Source organism: Sinohyriopsis cumingii, chromosome 2, assembly GCF_028554795.1.
Source record: "Sinohyriopsis cumingii isolate HCF-2022 chromosome 2, ASM2855479v2, whole genome shotgun sequence".
Classification (NCBI taxonomy): domain Eukaryota; kingdom Metazoa; phylum Mollusca; class Bivalvia; order Unionida; family Unionidae; genus Sinohyriopsis; species Sinohyriopsis cumingii.
In genome coordinates this window covers 119,935,270-119,962,817 of record NC_142962.1, presented here as the reverse complement: position 1 = coordinate 119,962,817, position 27,548 = coordinate 119,935,270, and the positions used below count along the sequence as shown (strand labels likewise).

The 27,548-nt window shown below is 35.8% G+C and overlaps 1 protein-coding gene across 1 annotated transcript; it reads left to right on the top strand.

The window, feature by feature from the left end:
• Nucleotides 1-760: 760 nt before the first annotated feature.
• LOC149805699 (uncharacterized) lies at nt 761-1,948 on the top strand. The gene has a single exon (XM_089934652.1). The coding sequence runs from the start codon at nt 761-763 to the stop codon at nt 1,946-1,948; it is 1,188 nt and encodes a 395-aa protein (XP_089790778.1).
• The last annotated feature ends 25,600 nt before the right edge of the window (nt 1,949-27,548 follow it).

Below are 27,548 nucleotides of genomic sequence, written 5' to 3'. Positions count from 1 at the left end.
AGGCTATGTGTCTGATTTTATCTTTGACTGTAGGGTTAGACTCCTGTTAAACTTTTAAAAAAGTGCATTTGTCTCGGACCTGGCATGATTCCTATGGGATCAAATGCAACCAAATATACCAAAGATTTGCAGACTTTCTGGCGCCATTTAAACTAATAAATTGATGGTGTTTTGTACTTGGGACGAATAATGGGGAGTTTGATCGAGTATCTGAGTGAGCTGTGGTTCAAAGGGATACTTCGTTAGACATATAACATTTGTCCATGCAATTTAAGCGAATGGTTCTGAATATGCATCAGCTTACATGCTTTCTAATTAAATATAATTAAAATTGTATAAGCTTCATTGATCAGCAGAACTAAATATAAAAGCTTTGAAAGTCCTTCTTTCGGGTCAAATGCGCAATTTTCGCAAAATGGCACATACATACATACACACGCACGCACATACATGCATACATACATACACACATACATACATACATACATACATACATACATACATACATACATACATACATACATACATACATACATACATACATACATACACAAGTAGGTACATACAAATGAAGGGACCCAATTAGCGGAATTTGTAGAGCGGAGTCTCAAAGAATACAGAAAACAAAAAGCGGCAGAAAAGGAAAAAATCAGACAAGCCGAGGAGAGAGAAAGAATCAGACAAGCCGAGGAGAGAAAGAATCGAGTTAGCCACATTGCAGGCTGAAGAAAGAGCCAGGGAGAGAGATCATACGTTAGCCATGGAGATACTAAGGATCGAAGCGGAATCTAAGAAGGGTGAAGAACTGAATGAACATTCAGGACCCACAAGCAAAAGATCAGAGGATAGACGCATCGTCCAGATAACAATGCCGATGTTTAACGACAGAGACGAAATCATCGATAACTTTTTAACTCAGTTTGAGAAGGTAGCTTTAATCCATCCGATACCCAAAGACCAGTGGGCCATTAATATTTCTGCATTTTTGCAAGGAGCTGCCAAGGATGTCTATCATAATATGACACTGACTGAAGTAGATGATTACGACGCTCTCAAGAAAGCGCTGTTAAGGCACTACGAACTGTCGGCTGAAAGTTTTCGCAAACTTTTCAGAGAGTCGTCTAAGCGAACAACGGAGACACACGCGCAATTTCATACTCGCTTACGCGTGCTTTTCGATAAGCGGATTAAAATGACAGGCACCGCACTCACTTATGAAGGTATACTGGAGCAGCTCTTGAAAGAACATTTCCTCAGTACGTTTCGGAAAGACCTGATCGTATTCTTAGCGGAGCGTGATTTCGCTACCTTAAAATATATCAGTGTGATGGCGGAGCGATATGAGAGTGCACACTCCCGTCCAACCACATGGGGTGGCAGGGATCGACCCAGCACCACTGACTTTAGGAGAGCTAACGATTTGACACCTCATAAGTGGAATGGTCAAAATGGTGGGAAACCAGGGGCTGATAATCCCAGCCGTGATAAGTTCCGTGGCCCAGGAAAGACCCAAGGAGTAGATAAGGGTACCCCTACTAAGAAAGATGAAGTGGTATGCTACGACTGCAACAAACCTGGCCATACTCTCAAAGACTGCAGGAAATATCGTCCCACGATAAATGCAGTGACATCATTCACTGGTAGAAAGTGTCAATTTGTCAAATCTGCTGATTATACAGGTGAGACAGTGGAAGTCCAGTTTGCTAATAGGACTAAAGATTCTCTCCCAGTTGTCTACATCGACCTTGATTCGCCGTATGTGAAAGGACGAATTCAAGTAGCGTGTTTGTCCGGATTGTCGCACGACGTAATTCTAGGATGTAGGTATGTGTTGCCACAGCCTAATCCTATGACGTGTACATGTACACGTGGGATCCATATAGACGATATCTATGAAGCTTTAGGGTTTAACACATTTCAAAATTCGACACTTTACAGCAACAAATAGGCTCGAAATTATTCACGATATCAGCTTATTTTGATAAAGCTCAAAAATATCATCATCATCATCATCATCGGTAGTAGTAGTAGTAGTAGTTTCTCAGTGTTTGATGTATCTCACAAAATCTCGTCAAAATATATACACATGAAGAGACTGTGTATATTCACTAGCATGGGCAGAATAGTGCAGACACCTGTATTTAATAATGATAATAAATTATAACCATATCAAGCGTTACCTCTTCCATTGTCATGGAATACCTTGAATTCGTTCAATCATATGACTTTACTTACTGAGGAGTTGAAGACATTTACCGTTTATAACCGCTTATAAGTAGAGTCTAATAGCAAACAACATCGACCATGATCTTCTGGCGCATTTCGAGAAGGCAAATCAGAGTTTTTGCTGCTTGTTCGACTCATTTCTCCTTTTAAAAAAAAATAGACCTAGAAGGGAGTATATGCGATATACCTAAAACTGAGGTATAAATGTTTGATATTTGACGAGAATAACGTTTAGCATCTGTTTAATGCATAATGTGACGATAAAAGTCACACTCACCATATACTATACTCTCAATACCACTGAAATAGGATTATCCTTTATTAGTATTTTATATGTTGTGCACTATATTATGAAGCAATTTGCTCTGGCAAAGACGCATTACAAATAATGAAGTAACTTTGGTCTGTCAATAATAATCTTAATCTTAGAGATGCTTGCAGCAAAACGTATGAGAAAGAAAAATTGAACACAGGCCAACAGAGAGTGGTGTATTCTTTTACAATAATAATAGGAACATATGGTAATGGACTAGTTTAATTCCTGCATGAATCAATCCCTTTCAAATTAGTAACTTTACTAGAGAATAATGACACAGTCATCAAATATCGCAACAGGATTGACGTCACATTAAAGCAATAATGAGCATTTATGTTTAAATAAAAATCAAAAGTTTTCCTTTGATTCGTTTGACTGAAACAATATTAGTAAATATTAGTTATAATAATGGTTGTGGTGCCAAAACCGAACATATAATCACTCCGTATTTGATGTGAATAGCTTAAGGGGTTGTTACAGGCTTCAGTAATCGTCGTAACTTTCCGAGTACGGTCACACACTACCACCCTGTAATTTTCAACTACTTATTAGTTTCATTCCCAGAGATTGTAAACAGCGATGTTATTGAACTATCGACTGAACAAAATAGAACACTCAACGCTGGATAGAATAAACACAGTTATATTAAACGCAGATGAAACGACTTGGTGCACAATGCTAGACCTATGCAAGTTCCAGAAATGACCATATGTATCTATTTTATAAAGCACCCAACGAAATCAAAATGAAAAATAGATTTCATCGGTGTAGAGCATTTCGAAATCTATACGATAATGTTACACAGCCGTCTCTTTACTGATATGTTAATATCTGCATTAATAGGGATTGACATAATGCATTCTTTGATATGTTTCCGTCATAAGCCAACAAAAACAAAAAATAAGGAAATTATATCTAGGATCAAACAGCATGCATTAAAAGTTCGTCTTTAGAAAAAAGAGTTTCAAATCCCCCTCCCCCATAAAGACTGTTTGAAATAGCAAATGCTTTATGGCGACTGTTTAATTTGGATGTGGTCATTGAAACGGAACCAAGTCCAGCTGTTGAGAAAGAAAGCAATGTAAATTTGGATTCCGGACGAAATAGGTAACAATTACAGACACGACAAAGGAACATAAATAATGCATCAGCATGTGTTTTTAGCTTAAATCTGTGACGTATTATTTTAGATTAGATATGAAGTGGTAGGTCACATGACATTCATTGCAATACATCTACATTCATGATAAACCAGTCATCCTATGATTTATAAGTGACATAGATGTGAACCCGTGACAAGATTTTAGAAAAATAAAGCAAGTATATACCTGTAACTCATAAAGAGCCCATTAATGACTCCTTAAGAATTAGCCTCGCTCAGTCAAAAGATACTTATCGCATACCATTTACAAAGAAGAGGTAATCATCAAATCACTACGTTCAACACAATAAGATGTCTTTTGAACGTGTAGATTACACACCATATATAACGATTTAAATCCATCTTTTTTCTTATACTCCCATAAAATTAAATCCCGAACTTTCTCTTCTCATTAAGTATCACATAAAGTTAAGGCTTTATTACTTATTCATGCGTCTAAATTCTGGTGAAAACCTACATCTTGCATATACAAAATGTGAAACTCTTTGTCAATCTCTTATAAACAACACGTGAAATTCATCGTCAGTCTCTTATAAACAAAATGTAAAATTTATTGTCAGTCTCTTATAAACAAAATGTGAAAATCATTGTCAGTCTGTTTACTATCGCACCTAAAATCCATATTCCAAAAGTCCTTTCTAAATTCTGATGCCTTTGTACAAGAATGCTGATAGGTATCTGCCCCAGCCTTATAGCGTATAATATCGTGATAGGTATCTGCCCCAGCCGTATAGCGAATAATATCGTCTATTGTCCTGATTTATTACTAACATTTATTCTATAATTTTCTATAGGGGTCATACCAACCTAGATTGCAAGATAAATACGTAAATATGGGCCGATATCCTCTAGTTCATTTACATACCTAAACATATATCCGCAGAGTAATGGACGATAATAAGTTACACGCAGAGTAATGGACGGTCATATGTTACACGCAGTGTACTGGACGGTCATAAGTTACACGCAAAGTAATGGACTGTCATAAGTTACACCCAGAGTACAGGACGGTCATAAGTTACACGCAGCGTAATGGACGGTCATAAGTTACACGCAGAGTAATGGACGGTCATAAGTTACACGCAGAGTAATGGCCGATCGTAAGTTACACGCAGAGTACTGGACGGTCATAAGTTATACGCAGAGTAATGGACGGTCATACGTTACACCATGATCTTAAGTCTTTAACAGCAAATAACACTACAAAGACGTCAGCATCAAAATAAATTTCAAGACTTTAGCATCAAATAACAACTCAAAATCTTTAATTTAGAAAATATAATTTATTTGAATATCTAAAATCTGTCATTTGCAACAACTTGCGTTAATAAAATTGTCATTTAATTTGTTTCTAATCCTAAGGAAATGTTTTGTGCCCTTGTAACTAATAGCGGTGATATATAAAAAAATGAGAGCACGGTATTAGCAGGAAATCGTTTTGTTTGAGACCGTTGTATCTTGACAACCAACTAGATTAAACAAAGAGTAAGAATACTTTCCTTTTCAGACATGTCATCATGAATGATTTTATATCCAAGAACTTAACCAAGGCTACGTTTTCACTGTGTCCAGCGGATCCTGAGTATCATCTGACTTGATTATTAAACCACGTTTATTTTAATTATGGCTTGAATTAAATATACCCTGAATTTGATTATTAAAAATATTATCCTAACATTATTATTCCATTTTATCGACTGTTTGAAAGGTGTTTATTCCATTTGTTAAGTATGTAGATGTCTAACATTTGCTACCTTGTGACATGGTTACAAATTATTACATAATATCCAAGAGACTGTTTCTATTAAATAGCTCCAAAATAGTCTTTAGTCCAAACATACCTAATTTTAATAAAAGGCTATGAAAACAATGTGTGCACTTGAGAAAGGGAGATTTTCAATATGACACAATACATGAAATAGGATTAACTCTAATTCTTCCTGACCGCATGTATATACGAGGATTTTATAATATATATACCTTTGCCTTCTTTTGTTAAGTAGTATTTTGTATTTGTATTTATTACTGATATACGTTTTGATATTTAAAGGAAATTACTTTTACATGTATTGCGTTATGTCACAGTAATATTCAAATGAACAATATACAGTTTACTTTATATTTTCATTATTATTATTGTTATTGTTATTATCATTATTGTTATTATTATTGTTATTGTTATTATCATTATTGTTATTATTATTATTATTATTATTATTATTGTTGTTGTTGTTATTATTATTATTATTATTATTATTATTATTATTATTATTCAGTTGTAAGTATGTCTGCTCCTGTTATGAAACAAATGATATCGGCTCAGTATAAAAAAATAGTTAATACAGACGAAATACATTAGGTCGGTAAACTATCTCATTGCAATAGAAATTGAGGAAATGTAATAGTGTTGTCATTTAAGGATCAAGAATCGTTTGTGATCAGTCATCCCCTTTATTAAACTAATGGATAGATAAACCGACCAACATGACTATAGACAGTAATTATCCGGAGGTTCCTAAGGTCTAATAAATATTCATCCGATTATTAATGTCAAAACATTGTTACAGTGTCTTTGATTGAACTACAAATGACTATACTGGAATTCAATATATCATTACCGCGTCTATGATGTGAAAAGCTAACATGGTGATTACAGTCTTTAGACCATCTCCAAACATCCTTAGTACGGAAACAAACTGCCGCCCTGTAATTTTATTCAGTTATTTGCCTTTGTTCTCGGTTATTGTAAATAAAGAGATCATTTAGCTGTTGCTTGGACCAAAAACAAAACAAGTCACAGTGGGATCCGCATTATTTAAGTGCCCAATGGTGGAATCGGGTTATCCAGTTCGGATTATATATTACCTACGATACGTTTCAGGTTGTTTAAAAAAGAGATTGCTTCCATATAAAAATTCATTTGGGACAGCTATATATTTCGAGGTCAATTAAATGTCACGGATTACTTTTATCTGAGATCAGTAAGTGTATATTTTTGCACTAATTTCATTTGACAAAGTAAATTTCTAAGAAGCATTTGAACGTTACTTCTGTGCAAAATGATAAATGTAGAAGTTAACCGAGTTTGAAATCCGCATGCGCTAAAGTATGTTGACACAACACCCAGCTGAACAGTATTTTACGATCGTCATGGGAACACCTAATTACGATGGTTTGTAATGTGGAAATCGTCATGCAGGCAGTTCCCCCTACAATACATGTGGTGTACGACAAAATCGTTTCTTTTCGATACTTGCAGTTAACACAAGTAAAGTAATGAATAACACATGAGCCGGACTTCAAGTTTAATATGAGAAATGCTGATTTAGATTTGATATCAGTTTAATGACTTTTCGCATTAGAAAAACAAACTAAATTAGATGTCTTTTCATCCAGCTGTCATCTCTAGGTGACCTTGATACGAACTCGAGACAAGTTTGAAATGTCTTGCAGTCACAGTTTAGTACTAGTCTACAACAAGCCCTTAAATAAATAGCTAAAAGGACAACCTGACTTAATCAAGTAATATATCTCTACCAATTTAACAAGGGAATGCAATTTGATAGTCTAATAAGCACTTCACGAGACGCATACGAAATAAAATGCATTTATTAGAATCCATATCCGCCTCGTCTTATTATACACAGAAATAAAAAAGGAGTGTTTCTGAAATTTGATTAAGAAAGAAATCTGATTTGGAATTCAAAACAAGCTTTCATTAACTTTCAAATAGGAATGTATGTTGTAGTCATGCAAGAGCTAATTTATGCTCATTTTATCCTAAACGTTGTGAGTCAGAGATTTTTTTTTCAGCAGGGATTAGCTGATGTCATCTTTAGTCTGAACCTGCCAAAAGGCCATCTGCAAAATAAAACAACCGAAAAAACAACCCGAACTCAGTTTGAAAGGGTAAAGACCGTGTCTTCATGTTCCTCTTTTATATGCTCTTTGTTGAAGTACATTATGCAGATGACTATGATAATGATGTTTAAATCATTAGAAACGAAATGGGGATTAAAACGAAGAAAGATTTGTCACTCTCAAATTTCAACATTTTGAAACAGGAATTCTAAGCAAACGTGTCTTAGGGAGGTGTTCATGATAAAAAGTTGAATACTATGGTAGTGTTTTCCTACAGTTGTGACAACCTTTTAAAATTCTTTGATGAATATAATTCAGTACGATAGACAGAAAAAGTAATGTATTTGCATCATGCATCAGTTTCATGATTACAGAAGCTTCACTGATATCATAGTATTTTTAAAAGAACATATGTCATTACCTATCAGGCATAACAAAAAAATCAATGTAGATTTCACTTACAGTATTTTAGTATAAATAACATTGTAAACGATCCAAATGTACATTTCGTTCACGGTGTTTCAGTGTAAAATTACATTTTAAGCGATCCAAATGTACATATCATTCACGGTGTTTCAGTGTAAATCACATTTTAAACGATCCAAATGTACATTTCATTCACGGTGTTTCAGTGTAAATCACATTTTAAACGATCAAAATGTACATTTCGTTCACGGTGGATTAGTATTTCATAAGTAACATCTTAGAAAGATCAACTCACAATAATGTAGTCAAAAGTGAAATGACTACATGTATTTCCTTTAAATAAAAGTCTTTTCCTTTTCGTAAAAATGTGTCATCGAATAAACCTACGTCAGTGCGTTAGAAATGTCGATACCCTATGTTTATTTGAGCATCCAAATAACGTTTACAAATAATAAATACAATGCCGATCGATGTCCGAAATTTTTTTAATTTTAGATTGGTCCTGCCTTTTGAGTTCAACTGGACAAAAACCTGTCATTTAGTTCTATACTGTTTGAATGGAAATACGCAAACATTTACAACCTTAATTATTCCTACAAGAAGACGGTGAAAAGATATCCAATTATTATTCTGAAAACTGTATTTATACAAGATTTTAATAATGCCATTATAACAGCCAGAACAAAAACATTTATTTTTTTTAAAATTAGCGTAATAAAATCGTTATAAAATTCAGTCCATTATCACTGTCATTCAGTGGGATTTTGGGGTGGGGGTGTTACCCTAGTACTATAATGGACAATTCGAAGAAAAACACATAGCACAATAACAAATTAGAGAAGTTTTATGAAACAATAAAAATACGGACCATCAATGAAACATGTTTTTCATAAACCTATTGGTATTCCATAATGTCATCTTTCCTTTTTCCTTCCACTAATTCTTATCATTCGATGGGTAGAGAATGTATTCTATAAATGTTTGTTTAAAAAATGAATATAGTTAATTTCCATTTTGACAAATAGACTATTCAAAAAATTAACTTTCTCCACAACAAGTTTCTTTTGTCCCCTGCTAATTTGGGTTCTACATATTATCATGCTAACTTTTGTTATTCTTTCAAAGCTGAGTCAAAAGTTTTTATTTAGCATTAAATTAACACATCAACAACCGTTGACTGAATACATGATAACAGAGGATATCTACGTTTTTTAAATAGATATAGGGATATATTTTAGGAGTGAAACAGTATATTGTCTCGAGTATCGAAGCCACGAATGACAATACAAAAAATTTCCAATTCGCGAAACCATGAGTGACAATACAATGTTTCCACTTTATCAGTGAAATATTTCCTTATATTTATTGAGAAAAAAGCCTACAAACCATCGATTTCCATAGGTTTTCTCGATTACGTGAACATCCATTTAACTGTTGTTTTAATACATCAATAAAAAGAAATTATTAAAATTTATCAAAAATTGGAGAGAGCGACGTTTGACGAATTTGGCTTCAACATATCACGCTTCAGCTGTGTATTTTGTCATAAATAATGACCAATTTCGTACAAAAATAATTTCGCGTTTACTTGCGTAAACAAAAATTGCGCAGATTGATATTGCTGTTGTAGGGTAACCGAAAATATAACAGAATAGAGTTTATATTTGACAAACTGCAGAGTTAAAACATCTTTAATCAAAAGATTTAAATTATTGTGAATTTACTTTGCGTTTATTTCAACATTGAAACATACAACTCTTTTGTGTGGCCTTGGCAAGCTTGCAGTCTAACTCGGTAGCAGACACTGAATCCAATTTTCGATTGTCTCTTAATTTCGGTTTGTAACGAACATTTATCAACACCTGATTTTTTTCAAACAAGATTGTGATGCAAGTTAAAATAGCTGTTTAAAAAGGTTATTGCTATATTGAAACAAGAGTTTTTTCCCCAAACATTGTGTGCCGTTTGTAGTAGAGTATTACGGGTATACAATATATATATATATATATATATATATATATATATATATATATATATATATATATATATATATATATATATATATATATATATATATATATATATATATATATATATATATATATATATATGAGTGTCATGTATGTTCAGTATATATATATATATATATATATATATATATATATATATATATATATATATATATATATATATATATATATATATATATATATATATATATATATATATATATATATATATATATATATATATATATATATATATATATATATATATATATATATATGAGTGTCATGTATGTTCAGTCACTGACCGTTTCCATGAGTCATGTAGAATACAAATTATTAACGAAACTGATACTTGAGGTCTACTGTCTGCTGTCTGGAGATCGTTTTAGACATTTCTCGATGGCACCACATTACTTTCATAAATGTACACAATAGCTTCTACAGCTGGCATAGTTTAAGATCTGTGTATCCTGATGTGGAGGGGAGGGAGCGGAAGGGACGGGGATATAGTAGGAGCAGAATAAGAAAAAATAAATAGGTTTGAATATGAAAATACATGTCTGAATAATACACAAAATGGTTGATATATTTCCTAAATGGGGAAAGACAGTAGTTCTGAGAGTGATATAGTCACTGTAGCGATAAGGTGGTATCGTCACTGTAGAGATAAGGTGGTATCGTCACTGTAGCGATAAGGTGGTATCGTCACTCTAGCGATAAGGTGGTATCGTCACTGTAGCGATAAGGTGGTATCGTCATTGTAGAGATAAGGTGGTATCGTCACTGTAGCGATAAGGTGGTATCGTCACTGTAGCGATAAGGTGGTATCGTCACTGTAGAGATAAGGTGGTATCGTCACTGTAGCGATAAGGTGGTATCGTCACTGTAGCGATATGGTGGTATCGTCACTGTAGCGATAAGGTGGTATCGTCACTGTAGAGATAAGGTGGTATCGTCACTGTAGAGATAAGGTGGTATCGTCACTGTAGCGATAAGGTGGTATCGTCACTGTAGCGATAAGGTGGTATCGTCACTGTAGAGATAAGGTGGTATCGTCACTGTAGAGATAAGGTGGTATCGTCACTGTAGCGATAAGGTGGTATCGTCACTGTAGAGATACCAAATTTCTAGCACTGATGTATTTCAGTATTTCACTATGAAATATGGTCTATTGTAAACTGATATATGATTTCATAATACAAACATAATGAATTCAGAAACTTATAAGTTCTATGTGCAATTATCAATTAAACTGCTCATTCATGATGGTGGGTAGATAAGTTTATTTTCATATGATATAAACGTGCAGCGGGAGTGTGTTTCTATTGTACCTTTAACTGAAATAGTAAAGAGATTAATGAATGGCGTGCAATGCAAGGCGGATAGGACATTTATTGCACCCCACAGGTTATTTATCAAAGTATGTTGTTCTTATTTTGAGTGAAACAAACTGTAAAGCATAATGAGCGGAATGAGTTCACATAGGATGAAGTTTATATTGACGTTTTTCGGTCTAAATATGATGTATATTAAATAGACATAATCAGAGTTAAAGCCTTTGTATCTCTCTTGGGGAAGAGTAGAAAACCTGATTATCTCCCATATGATTTCCTTCACACTAACAGTTATTACGTTCGTTGCTTCAGGAACAATGTCTTTTCTTGTACACACGAATTATAGCAAAATCAAAGATTGTCCCCTGTTTTGATGCGCATACCACAAAAATACACATTAAGATTAATGAGCCTGTGATTGTTAATTAGAGTGAAATAATTATAATAAAAAGATCAATAAAGTGATGGTACCGGTTTACTTTTTTTAAAACAATATAACGTTTTGAAGATTTTTACGACAGGAAATGTCTGATGAATTGATTGATTTTATATGCTCACAATAAACGTGATAAATTGAAACACTTGTTTTGAAAATTTCAAGGGAGCGATTAAGCCGATACGATCTTCTTTGGTATTTATTTTTAGGCCTTTTCTAAAGTAGATCTGCAAATACATATGGAGAATAGGAGATAGCTTCAGATATACTAAAATCGTATAAACTACTATAGAGAAAAGAAAGAGTGAAAACAAAAGCTTCGAAAAAATTATCAAATAATATATTTCCCTGGAATAAACACTGTAAAAATGAAAAAATATGAACTTACGGTTTTAAGAATCAAATCCAAAATTAATCGAAGAATAATCCACGAATTAAATTTTAGAAGTCCTAGTAATGAAATGCTCTAATTAATTCAAGTTCGAGTCACGACTAAAAATCCAAAATGGAAGGCGATGACGTATACTGTAGTCAGTATGTGTTGTATCGTCTACAGTTCTTTGTTTTTTATTCCTCAGTCAATAATATTCCGGTGTTTGAATTTCGGAATAAAATTCAAATATATGTCTTTGTCCAAGAATTCTGTATGAACACTCAAATATTTCCAGGAAAAAGAACTCCAAACTGCCACAACAGACGCTTTCCAGTGTGAAGAAAAAAGCCCAACTGAGAGATCTCTCTCTAAGCATCACTATTAAAAGTAACTAATGCGCAATTTCGGAAAGCCCAGAATTGCGAATGGAGGCTATTTACATATAAACAAAATCACGTAGCCCCACTCTGTCCTTGATAAAACGTATCATTTTACTCCCAGAATAAACAAAAAATAAAAAGTTGTTTACTTGTCTCTCTGATTTCTAAATCAAGGTCGGGAACTAGGTCAGCTTTAGGTGTTTACAACTGAAGACTAAAGGTCAAACAATTTTCTGAAAAATATCGAGTTTCTAGTAAACAAATTAAAATAAAAAGATTTTAAAAGTTACAGACAATAAACTTACTAATATTAACAATACACATATTGACACACACACACACACACACACACACACACACATATATATATATATATATATATATATATATATATATATATATATATATATATATATATATATATATATATATATATATATATATATATATATATATATATATATATATATATACAATGAATAAATAATGACATTAAGATATTTTACTTATAAAGTTATCAAGGTATTACAGAAATTATATTTCACTGGAAACATCTGCTGTCATACACTCTGCATCCTGTTTTATTCTCATTCTAATGACTGTTTAGGATTAGTTTTATTAATGGAATACACACATTAAGGATGGATCGACGCAATTGTAATTAGCAATAGATGATAAACTCAAGCCCGGCAATTCATATGTTTCAATGCGCTAATATTTCGAGGCACCTTCTATAATATTTCGAGGCACCTTCTAGGATATCAAGCATATGTATGAAGTCACACTTTATATTTTAATGTCCAGCTTTGATGAAAAGAGAAATTCAAAAGAAATCATCCCAAAACCAAAGATAATCATAAGTGTATGATTCAATCTTTCATAGATACTTCCAGTGGACATCAAAACATTGTTGAGTGAACATTCATTGGAGAAAGCTTGCCAGTAGCTTCTCGTGGGTCGGTGGTTCTTTCCGGGGTTTTCCGGGTTCTTCCTCCACCATTAATACTGGCCGCCATGTATAGCCTATCGTGCTGAAAAATGGCGTTAAACCCCACAACAACAACAACATTCATTGAAACGGCAAAATGAAAACTCATAATTTTAGATTACAGCAAACTCGTTTATAGCAATAAGTATATTGCCACAAAAATGTTCTATTTAATTGATGTTATTGTTGCTCACATTGTTTTGAAGCACATTGTAGGTCATGCAAATTACAGTTGGTTTTGTGAAAGATTTATTTATCTCCTGATTCCCATTGTTATCTAACGTGACAAGATGACAATGAAAGTCTTAAAGCAAAATATGCATATTATTTTGTACAACCAGGATTGTGCTGCCAAAGGGAATTATTATAGTCTGTACGATATACTACATTGACTTAATTAAATTTTTAGATGTTTTATTATGGGGACCACGTGTATCTGCCGACAAATGTATATATTCCTTGTTTTTATTTATAAACAACGATAAATACTAGCTCACAATACTGATCTGATACAAATTATTTGAATCCATAAAAAAAGTATATTAATGTGGTTGGAGAAATATAGAACCATAATTTCTCTCTTGATATCTTGTACAATAATTGCAATTTATTGGAAGATTTTTGCTGAATTTGCTCCCCAGGGGTGAATGACTATGGAGACTTAAGTACCTGTGTATCCACGACTGTAAATTGCATAATAATACATGAACGGATAACGAGGTAACCATTGAAATTAAGTACTAGTCTAGCCGGAACAATGTAACCTTGACAGCTGCAATTAAGTAATTCACCTTAATCTCTTATTTTCCTCTAGGATTTGGATAAAACCATTGGAAGAACAACTGTGCTGCCAATCAATAGCTTATATATTTTATTACACTGAGCAAAAATGAACTGTGTTATGAATTTCAAGTTAAAATAATCACCCGAAAAGGAGTCTTCAGTATACAGTGTATATCTGTAATATGTGTATGGTAAACGTACATTTTAAAGACGGTGTTGACATAGGAAGCACGTAAATTTCATTTTAAATTGGCATTCCTTGACTGCAACAATTTTTAAACAAGACGTCTGAAAAGTGGTGTGATGCACTATTGTTATTTTAGAGAGACGTTTTAGTCTAGTAAAAAGCAAAATCGTTTTCAGAAGCGAGCCGACTGCAAACTTACTTTAGGATGTCTCCAAATAAGAACGTGTGTGTGTGTGTGTGTGTGTGTGTCTGTGTGTGATATTTGGATTTTTAACGTAGATTTAACAACTTTTAGTCATATCGCATTGATGTCTGCAGTGTGACAGTTTATTGTGATGTCTAGCACTTGGGCATCGTGCCACAGACATGTAGCATATTGTCCCATCCAGTGACATTGCTCTGACACCAGTCCGACCAGTCCTAACACCAACCTCTAATGCTGAGCGCCTAGCGAGGCAGCTGCTAGTACCATTTTTATGTCTTTGGTCTGACTCGTCCAGGGTTCGAACCCTCGACCTCCCGCATCCGAGGTGGATTGTCTTACCACGAGGCCACCGGAGTGGTCTCCCAAATACGAAATAAGTCTTTGGGAAGGCATATACAAAATAAACTAAGTGAAAATAATTAAAGAATGTATTGGGACTAGTACTACCTTTCACGCTTCCAAAGAATTATCTCAAAGTGAAAATTTGTATATGTGATTACATAAATCGTAGCATGGCTATCAATGTATTATAATCCGTTTCAAAGAAACAGCAAATAAAATGTTGGACTAATAAATGAACTTTAGGAGCACCGACAAGACAGCTAAATGAGCACAAACTGCTAGCATCGATGCATCATGAACATTCTTTGGCAAAACTGTAGACGAGATGCGCGTGGTGATAGAAAAGTGCAACGTTTTATTATTGCGTGACGCCAATATCAGCCAAAAAGAAGGCCCTGATTAGGTAATAAATCAGTCCAGGAGCAATATATATGTAAATTCCATGAAAATAAAAATGATAAATCTTGAGAGCATGCACTAACCAATACAGTTTCTTGAGAACATAAGCAAGCGAAAAGACGGTAACCGAATCCAATGTATTGAATGTCCGTACTATACTATGTGAGTATTAAGCGCAAAATGTTTGACAAAAAACTGACAAAAATAATTGATAATACCCCCACTCGACACACACTTCACGGCTGATGGGGGGGTGGGGGTAAAGATGGGGGAAAGAATAAATATATATATATAGGATATAGAAAGTAAATGCACTTGTCAGGATAAAAAAAGCAACTTTCAGGTTCAAATGGTCAAGTATTCAAGAAAAGAAAGAGGGTTTTAATGATTTCCAGTTTAAAAAAAATCAAGTATTTAAGCAATAAAAGAGGCTTTACATAAAAGAAGAAGAAGCGGGTTCCAAGGGTTGTCATCGCCGGGGGCGGATGTGGTAGATAAGCACCCACTTCCGTTCGAAATCCCCAATGGCCTGCGTCTGATGGAGCCTCTGACAACCAAATCCAGCTCTGTAATCCTACATGTCGGATTAAAGGTGTACCTAAAGAATGACCATTTAGTATCGATCTAATCAAAGACAAGATTATACTGACTGTATAATGAACAAAGAAAGGTTTTAATAAAGGACTTTAGACTTCAATTTAAGTATGAAATAACCGAATAAGTCTGAATAGGTTTAAGTAGCAACATTCGCATGGATACGTGAAATTGGGTCATTCGTATAACATCAAACGTCAAAAGGACACCATTGCAATTAAATTCTCATGAAAAGATTGTTTTTCCACAAGAGTAACTTTAAGCGGTGGGAAACAAAAACATTACAACCTAAAAGACTAGGTAGAAGATGATGCCTCGTAACAAGATCTAGTAGTCTATGATCTCGCCCTCATGACTGGAAAAACTATGAGTGACAGTAGGGTGAGAAAAGTAAACAAGTAATCATGTCTGTGTAATGGCACCCGTGTGGGAATCCTTGCATTACGAACAATGTGTGATGTTATCCTGCCAAGTTTGACCCATGCAATCCTTCAGTCTTTGAGAAAATAATGTTACAAATAGACTAACGCTTCCAACATCGTGTGACCTTCATACTGAGCCCAAAATATTTCTAAATAATAAACGCCTCACATGCGATGTATATGTAACACAACCAGCATCGTCTAATGATTTAATCATTTTGTAGGATTCTTCTGGGTATCTGGTCATATCAACAGGTAATAATGTACACCAATATTTAACACATCTAGAGTAATATGTGATATACAACGGTAATCTGTCACATTCCCCAAAGAAACACCATTATTTACCATACGTGAGACACATATAAATTGTGTTCAGAAGCGGCCCTTGAACGCTTCACTAAAACATATTCGTGACCCCAAATTTTAGAAACATAATATAGTATGAGGTTAGGAAGAGAAAGAAACTTGGTCTAATTTGGATGAAACAAAGTAGTTTGGGGCCTTTAGTAAATCAATGTCCAATGTCATGCGGGAACCAACGACAGTTCTCAGTATACGGCCCTCCAAATGTTTCTTTACGGACCGCCAAAGTATTCTATCCGGACCGCCAAAGATTCCTATCCGGTCTGCCAACCTTTCATAATCCGTGCTGACTGGTAGTGAAAAACTTTATAGATGGCCCCGTAAATGAGAACAAAATTCCAATGTGGCCTCCTACACGAAAAGGTTGGATACCCATGTTATAAGATAACTGATTCGAAAAAGGCCTTCTCTAATGCAGGCGCAAAGCCAAAATCGTGAAGCATATATTTATATACTGCACACTGGATTGTTGAAAAGATAATCCGGGGGAGGCGACTATCTCTACCCCAACTGAAAAACGCCCATGCGTACAAAGCTTTCGTTTTCACCAATATATGCACACCTGTCTACTAACGCTTCGTTAAAAATGATTAACCTACTAATACTGCATTAAAAGTATCATATTTGTGCTTTGACTGATAAAGCTTTGCCTAAAGGCAAACAAGCGTCACCACGTACAGTACAAGACTTTTCCTTTAAAACCATATCTAGTAATCATTTTCTCCTGAATTTCATTTTCATTTTATAATGCCTAGTAGCTAAAAACAAACAGATGTTCATTTTAACTTCAATCCTATCTTTTACAGATGTACATTTAATGCCGATATCACACACACGATAAAGAGCTTATCGACGGCGCCTCAAGAAATCCATTTTTACAATATGCATGGACCCTGAAATCACATTTGAGTATCAAAATTAACAAGACAAGTTATTAAACAAACAACGATAATGAAAAAAACTATTGGACCTATTTCTCATGCGGACTTCAGACTAAAAATTAGTTTACTAATAATAGTCTAGCAAACACTTGTCGTTAAAGTTTAAATATGAAAGGTTCTGTCTTTGAATATTTATATATAATAAGTGGATGTTGATAATAGCGGACAGGACCGTAAATCAAACTATGAATCGAAATATCGATATCTGAAAAGTCAAGAATTATCCACGTTTCAAATATAATACACAGAAAAAATATCTGCTTCCACGAGGAAGATTTTTCTCTATAACCGGCTGAACACATGGGCATAACTTTTCACACCTATGAGTGAATATTATTTATAATGAGCAGATTGTGTAGGTTAATTATCAGACTGTGTAGGCATTATTAAGGTTCATTATAAAGGTTATACAAAGACCCACCAATAGATACATATAATACAAAATAAATGCATACACAAATATGTTGTTGTATATTGTGTTGATATGTGAATTAACACTTGTTAGACCGCTCCGGTAGCCTAGTGGTTAGAGCGTCCGCCTCAGAAGCGGGAGGTCGAGGGTTCGAACCCCAGCCGAGTCATACCAAAGACTTACAAAAATGATAAAAACAGCTGCATCGCTAAGCGCTCAGCATTAAGAGGTTAGTGTTAGGACTGGTCAGTCTGGTGTCAGGATAATGTGACTGGGTGGGACATCATGCCACATGTCTGCAGCATGATACCCCAGTGCTAGACATCACTATAAACTGCCACACTACAGACATCGTAGCGATATGACTGAAAAATTGGTAAAACTACGTTAAAAATCCTAATCACACACTCACACATTAACACTTGTTATAGTGTGTAGAATTTGTATGCATGTAAACCTTTTAAGTCGAATAGTAAGCAAATGGACTGAAAGTTAAGCACACTGAATTCAACGAAAATGTAAAATTTCTGTTTCAAGCGAACTGTTTTGGACTTGTCAAAAATTGTAAGAAATATTATCAAGCATGAGGCACAAGAGAAATTGAATTATGTATACATATAATCTTCCGTTTCTTTTTTTAAAAAAAAAACAACCCATCTACAGTTATTCATCTTGATCAGGATTCAGGATAGTGTAAATAAAGAAGGTGAAGAAGTCATTCTTAGAGGTGTACGATGATAGAAAGGCGTCTTATTAACAGATGTATGATGATAGAGACGACATTGCAAGGGATGTACAATGATAGAGACGACATTGTAAGGGATTATCGATGATAGAACGGCGACTTTTTAAGGCATGTGCAGTGATAGAAAGGCGACTTCTTTAGAGATGTGCGATAATGGAAAGGTGACTTTTTAAGGCATGTGCAGTGATAGAAAGGCGACTTCTTTAGAGATGTGCGATAATGGAAAGGCGACTTTTCAAGGCATGTGCAGTGATAGAAAGGCGACTTCTTTAGAGATGTGCGATGATAGAAAGGCGACTTTTTAAGGGATGTACGATGATAGAAAAAAATGCAATATTGCAAAAGATAATATTCGTTGAGTAAATATAGCGATGTGTTGGAGTGCGACAAATATTATCTTCAAAACGTTTCAGTATTCGTCAAAAGACACATGCAGATAAGAAGCATATATTGAGCAATTGCTAAACGACCACAAATAGCATTCAGTATTACAGAAATCAAAATGTTTGTAACAGAGTAAATATGGCGTTTTCAGTGCTCTCAAATATCCAAATACGATCATGATTAATTACTTTGAATAAACCAGTTTAAATCTAATTTGCTTCAAAGCTTTATTACCAAGCAGATGATTTCTAATTGTGTGTATTTGTAGCAATCAGTTTTAGTTCACTATTGTCATAAACAGGCATTTATGTTTCTGTAGATTAGCTGATAGAGCGTCCGACTCTCAATCCAATAAATATATTTTATTTTAAATTTTTCACATCCGGAAGGTAATTTTTAGATGCCAAACCTTGGTAACTTTTAAGAAGTAAAGTTAATGTTACAAAAGTACACACTATATACATTACTAATCGACACATGAATTTTGCTTCGTACTTGTGGTGGAGACATGCGAGATACAAATCACAAATTTCGCTTCATACTTTTCTTGGATACGTGCCGAACACGGCACATGAATTTCGCATAATACTTGTCTTGAGACTGGGAGGCACGTTCTTCTTCTTCATTTAAATTAAAGTAGTGTGCGTTCGTTAAGAACATGTACCACTATTTAATTCACATAATGTGATTTTTAATTGCTCCTGAGGGAAGGAATGGTGCCACATCCCCCAGGCTTTAATGTACTCAATGATTACTTTTTAATTATAGCCGTTAGGTTATGGGACTGTTTAGTCCCTAACAACCTAAGTGTAAGGCTTTTACAGGAGTGGGAATAGTGAAAACACACTCATGTTAGTTGGATTGAAATGCCCCAGTTGTCAACCCAAGCAGTATGTGACGCCCGCTACGATTGGTCGGCAGCGATGACGTCACATTAGAATACCTGGTCGTGTGGCAGGTGGAAATCGTTCCACATTCTGCCACGTGTACGTTGTCCGAGCATAGTAAAGGAGGAAAAAGGCACTCGGCAAGACAGCCATGGACGCTGTGTACTTCCTGAAACGCTAGCCCGTACATAATTCAAGTCCAGTTATAATTATGGACAAACTAAAACCAATAATGTGTTAGCCACCTGTGCAATTAATCAAATAATACAAGTCAACAATTTTGAATTTGATTCCGAACAAGTTTGAATTTAGTGTACGTAGTGTACATTTCGTATTCTAATAAAAGACGCATCAGTTAAGTCGAAATGACTTCTAAAAGTTGGAGTCACGCATGAGTAAAATATAAGTATTACAAATTTTGACGGCGGTACCAAAATAAGTCAAATTAGGATTAAATAGAGCTATTATCAAATACGGCTTTCAGACAAATGAAAGCCGTGTACATTAAGGCAATGGTATCAATCTTGTATCCCTCAATCTTTTCATAGACTGCTATTGTTGTATTGCGGGCTTCCGGTGTTACGGTAGCTGTGACGGTATAGAAGGTTGTCACATAAGTTTCTCTGGTATCCACGGGACTTACGTCTTTCTTTCTTGAAAGTCTGCCAGTTACACTTCCCATTAAATTCTTGTAAGTCCACTCTTTCAGCGTTCAGCTAGTATTTTCATTCACCGTTTATCTGACATGGTTCAGGTGGTGCGCTTCTCACTGTGATGGGTTTCCACGTGTAAAGCTGCTTCCTTCCTTCCCTCTCTGTCGGTCTCGGTGAATTTATTTTCAGCAATGTTTTGCTTAGTGAAGGTCTAAGGTAGAGCAGTGTAGAGTATTTTATTCTTCTAATTCTAGTGATGTGGCCACATTCTTTGTTCTGTGATCCTACTGCACGTGTTTCTTGCTCTCCCTGAGCACGATACATGAGTTTCGCTTTATACTTGCCTTGGATACCCGCGTGCTCGGTAATCGGCACCCATCTAGTTTATCCTTCAAGAATTCCTCCAGGCCAAAGCCTGAAGAATCGAGTTCACCAAGATTACAAAGTCATTGCCTTTCCACTGCAAGGTCTGTGAACCATCTTTCTTTGATAAAGTAACTTCCCGTGGTGTATTTACTGTCGTAAACACCCACCTCCTTATGATGTTTTGGCTATCGCTATCTAGGAGATGACTGAATACGGCGTTATTGCCCGGATCGAGTAAGCAATAAAATAAAATATGACATTAGTGGATGGAATACCAGAGATTTGAGTCGAGATAAACAATAGAACAAATAAATGAAAATATAAACAAGTCAATTAATTACATAAACAAAATGAAATTAAAGACATTTCAATTTTTGACTTTTACTTAGAAATTGTTATAAAATTTATGCGAAATTCAAAGTAGCTGTTCTATTACATCGATAAAACAAATGTCATCATATAATCGAGTGACTGATAAAAACTCAAATTGCCAGCATGTCAGAACCACCTGGATGCTTCCAGTCTTCACATAACACTGTTGGTGTTAGGCTGGCGTTGCTTCTCTCTCTCTCTCTCTCTCTCTCTCTCTCTCTCTCTCTCTCTCTCTCTCTCCTCTTTGGGTCCTCAACCGTATTGGTTGTAGACTGCACCCTTTCCCACTGTGCAGGACAGGTATGGAGTAATTTTCCTTCAAATAAAATATAATATCCAACCTAAATAAGTGTCAGGATATTTTGTTTTTTCTTCTGGAATTAAACATAATTCCCACTCTTGTCAGATTTTGTCTGATCGGAAATCAACAGAACTAAGCGTTGATCACTTCGCAACCTGATCTGATACACAAACATCCTATTAGTGTGATATTATGTCTTTTCTAGCGGCTACTTGCATTCCTACTATGACATAATTAGACCACATTAAAAAAAACAACTTACTTCCCAACGTGGGCTGTAAATTACTAGCTGACTATATCGTTAACACACTTTCCTAGTGCTAATACTATCAGTTCGGTTGAAAATAATTCACAACTTACACAAACGAATTAATGGACATCACTCCTTGTCCTAACTAAGTTACTTTGCTAATTAGCGAGTCATTGATACAGATATAGAAAAATCAGTTCTTATCATACGTCAACTCATTCATACCAACGAAATATTGTATGATATTCTTACAATACATGCATCATATAAAATTCCAGACCACGAATGCACGACTATTTACTGAAGTGAAGGAAATATCGAAGTATAAATTAAAAACGAATGAATTCCGCAAATTATTACAGGCTTACATCAATGAACATATTGCATGTAATTTATACAATACATTTGTACCTTCCCGAGCACTTGATAGCTTATCTTCAGAGAATTCCCTCTGTTTTTTCTCTTGTTTCGTGATTCTCAAATTACCAGACCCTCTTTCCCTTGGACGATTTATTTAAGGAGAAGAGTTCTTTCTACTGATCTGTAAGACAGATTTTCTTTTCCGCAGAAAAACTCGGATTCACTAATATCGTCAGGGAGATTACTTTGAAACCTTGAATTTCGTCTGGGAAATATACACCCACGTTCAGCTTATCCAATCAGGATTACTTTCTTTAACCGAAACAATATAATAACGTCTCCAACCTATTATCAATTGCTATTCTGGAAAAGTTTAGATATTATTTTTTGGCACCTGCTTCAAATGGCCTAAGATTTCCCAAATATTTTGCTCTGGCTTGTTTCAGCATTGTCGTTCCCTACACCTAACCCTACACTGATATATCTGTCGGACAGTTATTAAACGGACTCTAATTATAATTCAGTTCATGCATCACCCCAAACAGAGTAGATATTATCTCCCGCTATGCAATTTATTGCGAGTCTAGTCCATGCGTTAAAATATAATGGTTACGTGTCACGCTGACCACGACATAATGTACTGCAAAAGTTTCTCTACAAAAGTTTGCACAAGTACGACCAAAGAATATGCATCAATGAGTTTTTATGGATATGAACGAATTTTTTGCTTTGCTAAATCTTGTGACAAAGAGCTGGAAACTTTTCATGACACTCAAAAAAATCCCGGTATATTATGAACTTTGGGATCAATCAAAAGTCAAAATCTGAAAAATGTTAAACGTTGTTAATGTAGCTATAGTAAAGCAAGACTCCGAGAACTTTCATGGCTCTGTAACTTTCATTTATCTACTTGCATACTAAATTTGGCCAATGATACAATCTATTCCAAGTAGCATGCCTATATGAATAGATATTTCTTTATGCCCTTATCTTTCAACAGTTGTATTTATGCTTTTATTAGACACATAAAACTTTCAGTGCGGCCGATTTTGTTCCAGTGAAGTTCGATTGTGGGGCCCATGTAAACGTTTGAATTGTGCACCCATGTCTAATAATTGCCTAGGTAATACACCTTCATTTACAACGACACAAAATATTTTATTTGAGTCTTCTGAACTTTTAGCGCATTACGTTTACATGTTTTCCATAGTGAGCTATCAAATTGAAGCTATTTATAGATTTTTGATGTGGTAATTAGTTTTAGTCTAATTAAAATTTTGCGTGTGAAATAAGGTAGAAGCATCTTATTTTTCCCGCCAAAATTAGCATAGTGTTGTACTGGAAATACTGGTATACAATCTTGAGAATACGCCAAAATATGACCAGTCATCAAATACACAGTCCATAATAGCTCGTCTTCGCGTTTGTATTACCCCACCATTGGTCTCATTTTACTCACGCAAAGTGACCTTATACACAGCATCGCTCTTCATATTAAATACAGCATTTCATACATATAAATATAAACAAAAGTTCCTCGTAATAAGTTTAAATCTGGAACTTGTGCACAATAAAACTGTTTGAATTTGACATTTATAAGTCCAGAAAAAGGAATTTTACTTAATGATCATGCTGAACCAAGTTTAATGTATACATCCTCTCAGGTTAATAATCATGACAAATTACAGTGGATTTCCCTAACAAATCCCAATATTGCAGTTGGGGCCAACTCAGCAGATTTGGTTCACTCTCAAAACAAAGTCACCCAGGCTGACATAGTAAGGAGTTTCAATTTATTTATTTGTAAATTTTGATTTAATTTAAGATAACATTCAGAAAAATATATTACATAGCTTACTCTCTTTCTCTCTCTCTCTAGCCGTCTAGTTTTAGAAATGGGTTTATCCGTCTGACATGCTCGTGATCCAAATAAATAATCACTTTCCTGTCCGCGAATCAAAGAAATTCTTTAATAATCTTCATTACAAATAATGCATGCTATCCAGTTTTTAAAATAGTCGTATCCCACTGATTTACAGAGGATACAACCCTCCAATAGATACCATGAGAGAGCCCCCCCTTTTGCGATTGCTCAGCAAATGCAGATTTCACATAAGCATGTACAGATCATCATCAGCATCATCATCATCATCATCATCATCATCATCATCATCAGTCTCATGACCTAGTGTGGTCGTCTAGGCACTGTGCTGCTGAACATCTGACCATTTCCCTCCACTTGTACTTCCACATGTGCCAATGCCTGTGTCTCCGAAAAACTTTTCCTGGTCCATTCTGTGATGTTGTCAGTCCACTTTTTTCTCTGTCTACCTCTCCTTCTGCCACCCTGGACGCTGCCCTGCAGGACTGTTGTGGATAGACTGTTGGCTCTAGTGACATGGCCATACCATTTCAGCTTTCTCTTTTTGACGGTGGTGAGGAGGTCCTCATATTGGCCTACTTCGCGCCTGATGGTGTTACGCACTTCTTCATTTGTGATGTGGTCCATGTAAGAGATGCCAAGGATGGTTCTGTAGCATCTCATTTCAAGTGACTGGATTCTTCGTTGTAATTCTGCTGTCAGGGTCCATGCCTCACATGAGTACAAAAAGACTGAGATTACTAGAGCTCGCAATAGTCTGATATTAGTTTTCAGACAGATATTCTTGTCTCTCCAGATGGGTCTTAGCTTTGACAGAGCTGCCATTGTTTGTGCTGCTCTTGACAAAATTTCTGCTCTTGATCCCTCTTCAGTGATTATGGAACCAAGATATTGAACTGGCTCACTGTTTCCAGTTCATGTCCTCTTGAGATTTGTTTGCCACTATTTGTCATCAGCTTTGTCTTCTCAGCGCTTGTCTCCATGTCAAATCTGGAAGATGTTTCATCCAGGTTCTTCACTAAGGTGGCAAGCTCGTCTTCACTGCCTGCCAGCCCATCAATGTCGTCTGCAAAGCGGAGGTTGGTGATGTTACGCCCTCCAATGCTGACTGTCCCACAGTGGTTTTCCAGGGCATCGCTCATGATGCGCTCTAAGTAGATGTTGAAAAGCGTGGGTGACAGGAGACAGCCTTGACGCACTCCCACTGTTGTCTGGAACCAGTCCCCCACAGAACCTTGGGCAATTACTACACTGGTAGCCTTGGCGTACAGCTGCTTGATTGTACTGGTTAACTTTTGACCCATGTCATACTTCTTCATTGTGGCCCACAATGCCTCATGCCACACTCTGTCAAAGGCTTTTTTGAAATCTATGAACACATGATAGATGTCTTGTTGGTGTTGAGAGTACTTTTCGCACAGAACCCTGAGATTGAATATTTGTTCTGTTGTGCTTCTTCCACTCCGGAACCCGGCCTGTTCTTCAGCGATTATTTCTTCTGCTTGTGGTTTCAGTCTGTTCAAGATGATCTTCAGCATTACCTTACTAGCATGGCGGATCAAACTGATAGTTCTGTAATTTTGGCACAGCTGGAGATTGCCTTTTTTGGGAAGTGGTATAATCAGTGACTGGGTCCATTGTGTTGGCCATTCACATGTCTGCCAGATCTTGTTGCAGATTTATGTTAGTAGCTCTTTCACTGATTCTCCCCCATTCTTGAGAAGTTCAGCTGGGATGTTGTCTGCTCCAGCTGCCTTCCCATTCTTCAGTGCTCCTATTGCTGACTCTACCTCTTCTTTGAGAATGGGGGAGTCATCATAATTTGAGGAGTTTGGAACTTCAAGCACCTCTGGGTCTCCTGTGGACTGATGGTTGTAGAGTTCTTTGCAATACTCAGTCCATCTTTCTGCATTGTCACTCGCTTCTGTGAGGCATTTTCCATTTTTATCTTGAATGGTACTGACTCTTGTTTTTTTCTGTCTGGTGAGGTCTTTCACAATTTGGAATGCCTTTTTGCTCTTATTCTTTATCAGACTGTTCTCCATTTCTGTGCACTTTTGTCCAATCCAATTTTCTTTTGCTTTGCTCAAGATTTTTCTGATATTCTTGTTTATTTCTCGGTACTCCATTGCCCTTATTGTGTGTCTGGTGTTTTTGAGTTCTCTTCGGGCATCACACAAATTCAGAATCTCTTCTGTAACCCAGGGTTTTTTCTTCGGGCGATGGAGGCCAATGATGTCCTTGGCAGCTGCTCTCATGACTGTGTTGAAGGAGTGGAGTAAATTTTCCTCCAATTGTGGCTTGGAATGACTTGCAGATGTTAGGGTCCTTCAGTTGTTCAAGGTTGAATTTGAGCCTGATGTTCTTTGGCTTGTTAATTTTCTTCAGCCTCACTCGATCACTCTCAACATCAGCACCTGGGAATGTCCTTGTTTTTGCTCTATTGATGCCAGATCGGTAACGGTTTTGAACCAGTATGTAGTCGATCTGGTTGTGATGGGTTCCATTTGGTGAGTGCCATGTCCAGCATCGTGAAGCTTTATGTTGTCCCAGGGTGTTGGCTAGTACCAAGTTGTTGTAGCTTGCGAACTCGAGCAGCCGTCTCCCTCTTTCATTGGTAAGCTCATTGCAAGAAGGTCCACAATGTACTTCCCAGTCTTTTAGAACATGTTTGCCAACTTTGGCATTCCAGTCTCCTTGGACGATGAGGATGTCTTTTCTACTGACCATGTTTAGAATACCCTGTAGTTTGTTGTAAAACACCTCTATTTCTTCATCATCATGATCGGTTGTTGGAACATAGATTTGGATAATTGTGATGTTAAAGGGAGATGCTTTCAGACGAATGGAAATGATTCTGCTAGATATGGGGCAGCATTCAAGCACAGATCCCTTGATGGCTTTGTTTACAAGGAAGCCTACTCCATTTATGGACTTGTCACACTCTCCACTATAGTATAATATATGCCCATCTTCCGTTTGATGTTCTCCTTGGGATTTCCATCTAACTTCACAGAGTCCCAGAATGTGCCATGTGTAGTGTTCCAGCTCATGTGTCAACTCTTGGAGTCTTCCAATTTGCGCCAGAGTTCTAATGTTCCAGGTGGCGATGGCAATGTTGTCTCTCGCTCTGATTTTATGCATAGCACCAGTAGCACACTTGTCACCTCCGTCCTGGTGGACAAC

Excerpts from the sequence above, each read along its gene's own strand:
- LOC149805699 (XM_089934652.1), top strand. The coding sequence starts at position 761 with ATGGAGATACTAAGGATCGAAGCGGAATCTAAGAAGGGTGAAGAACTG.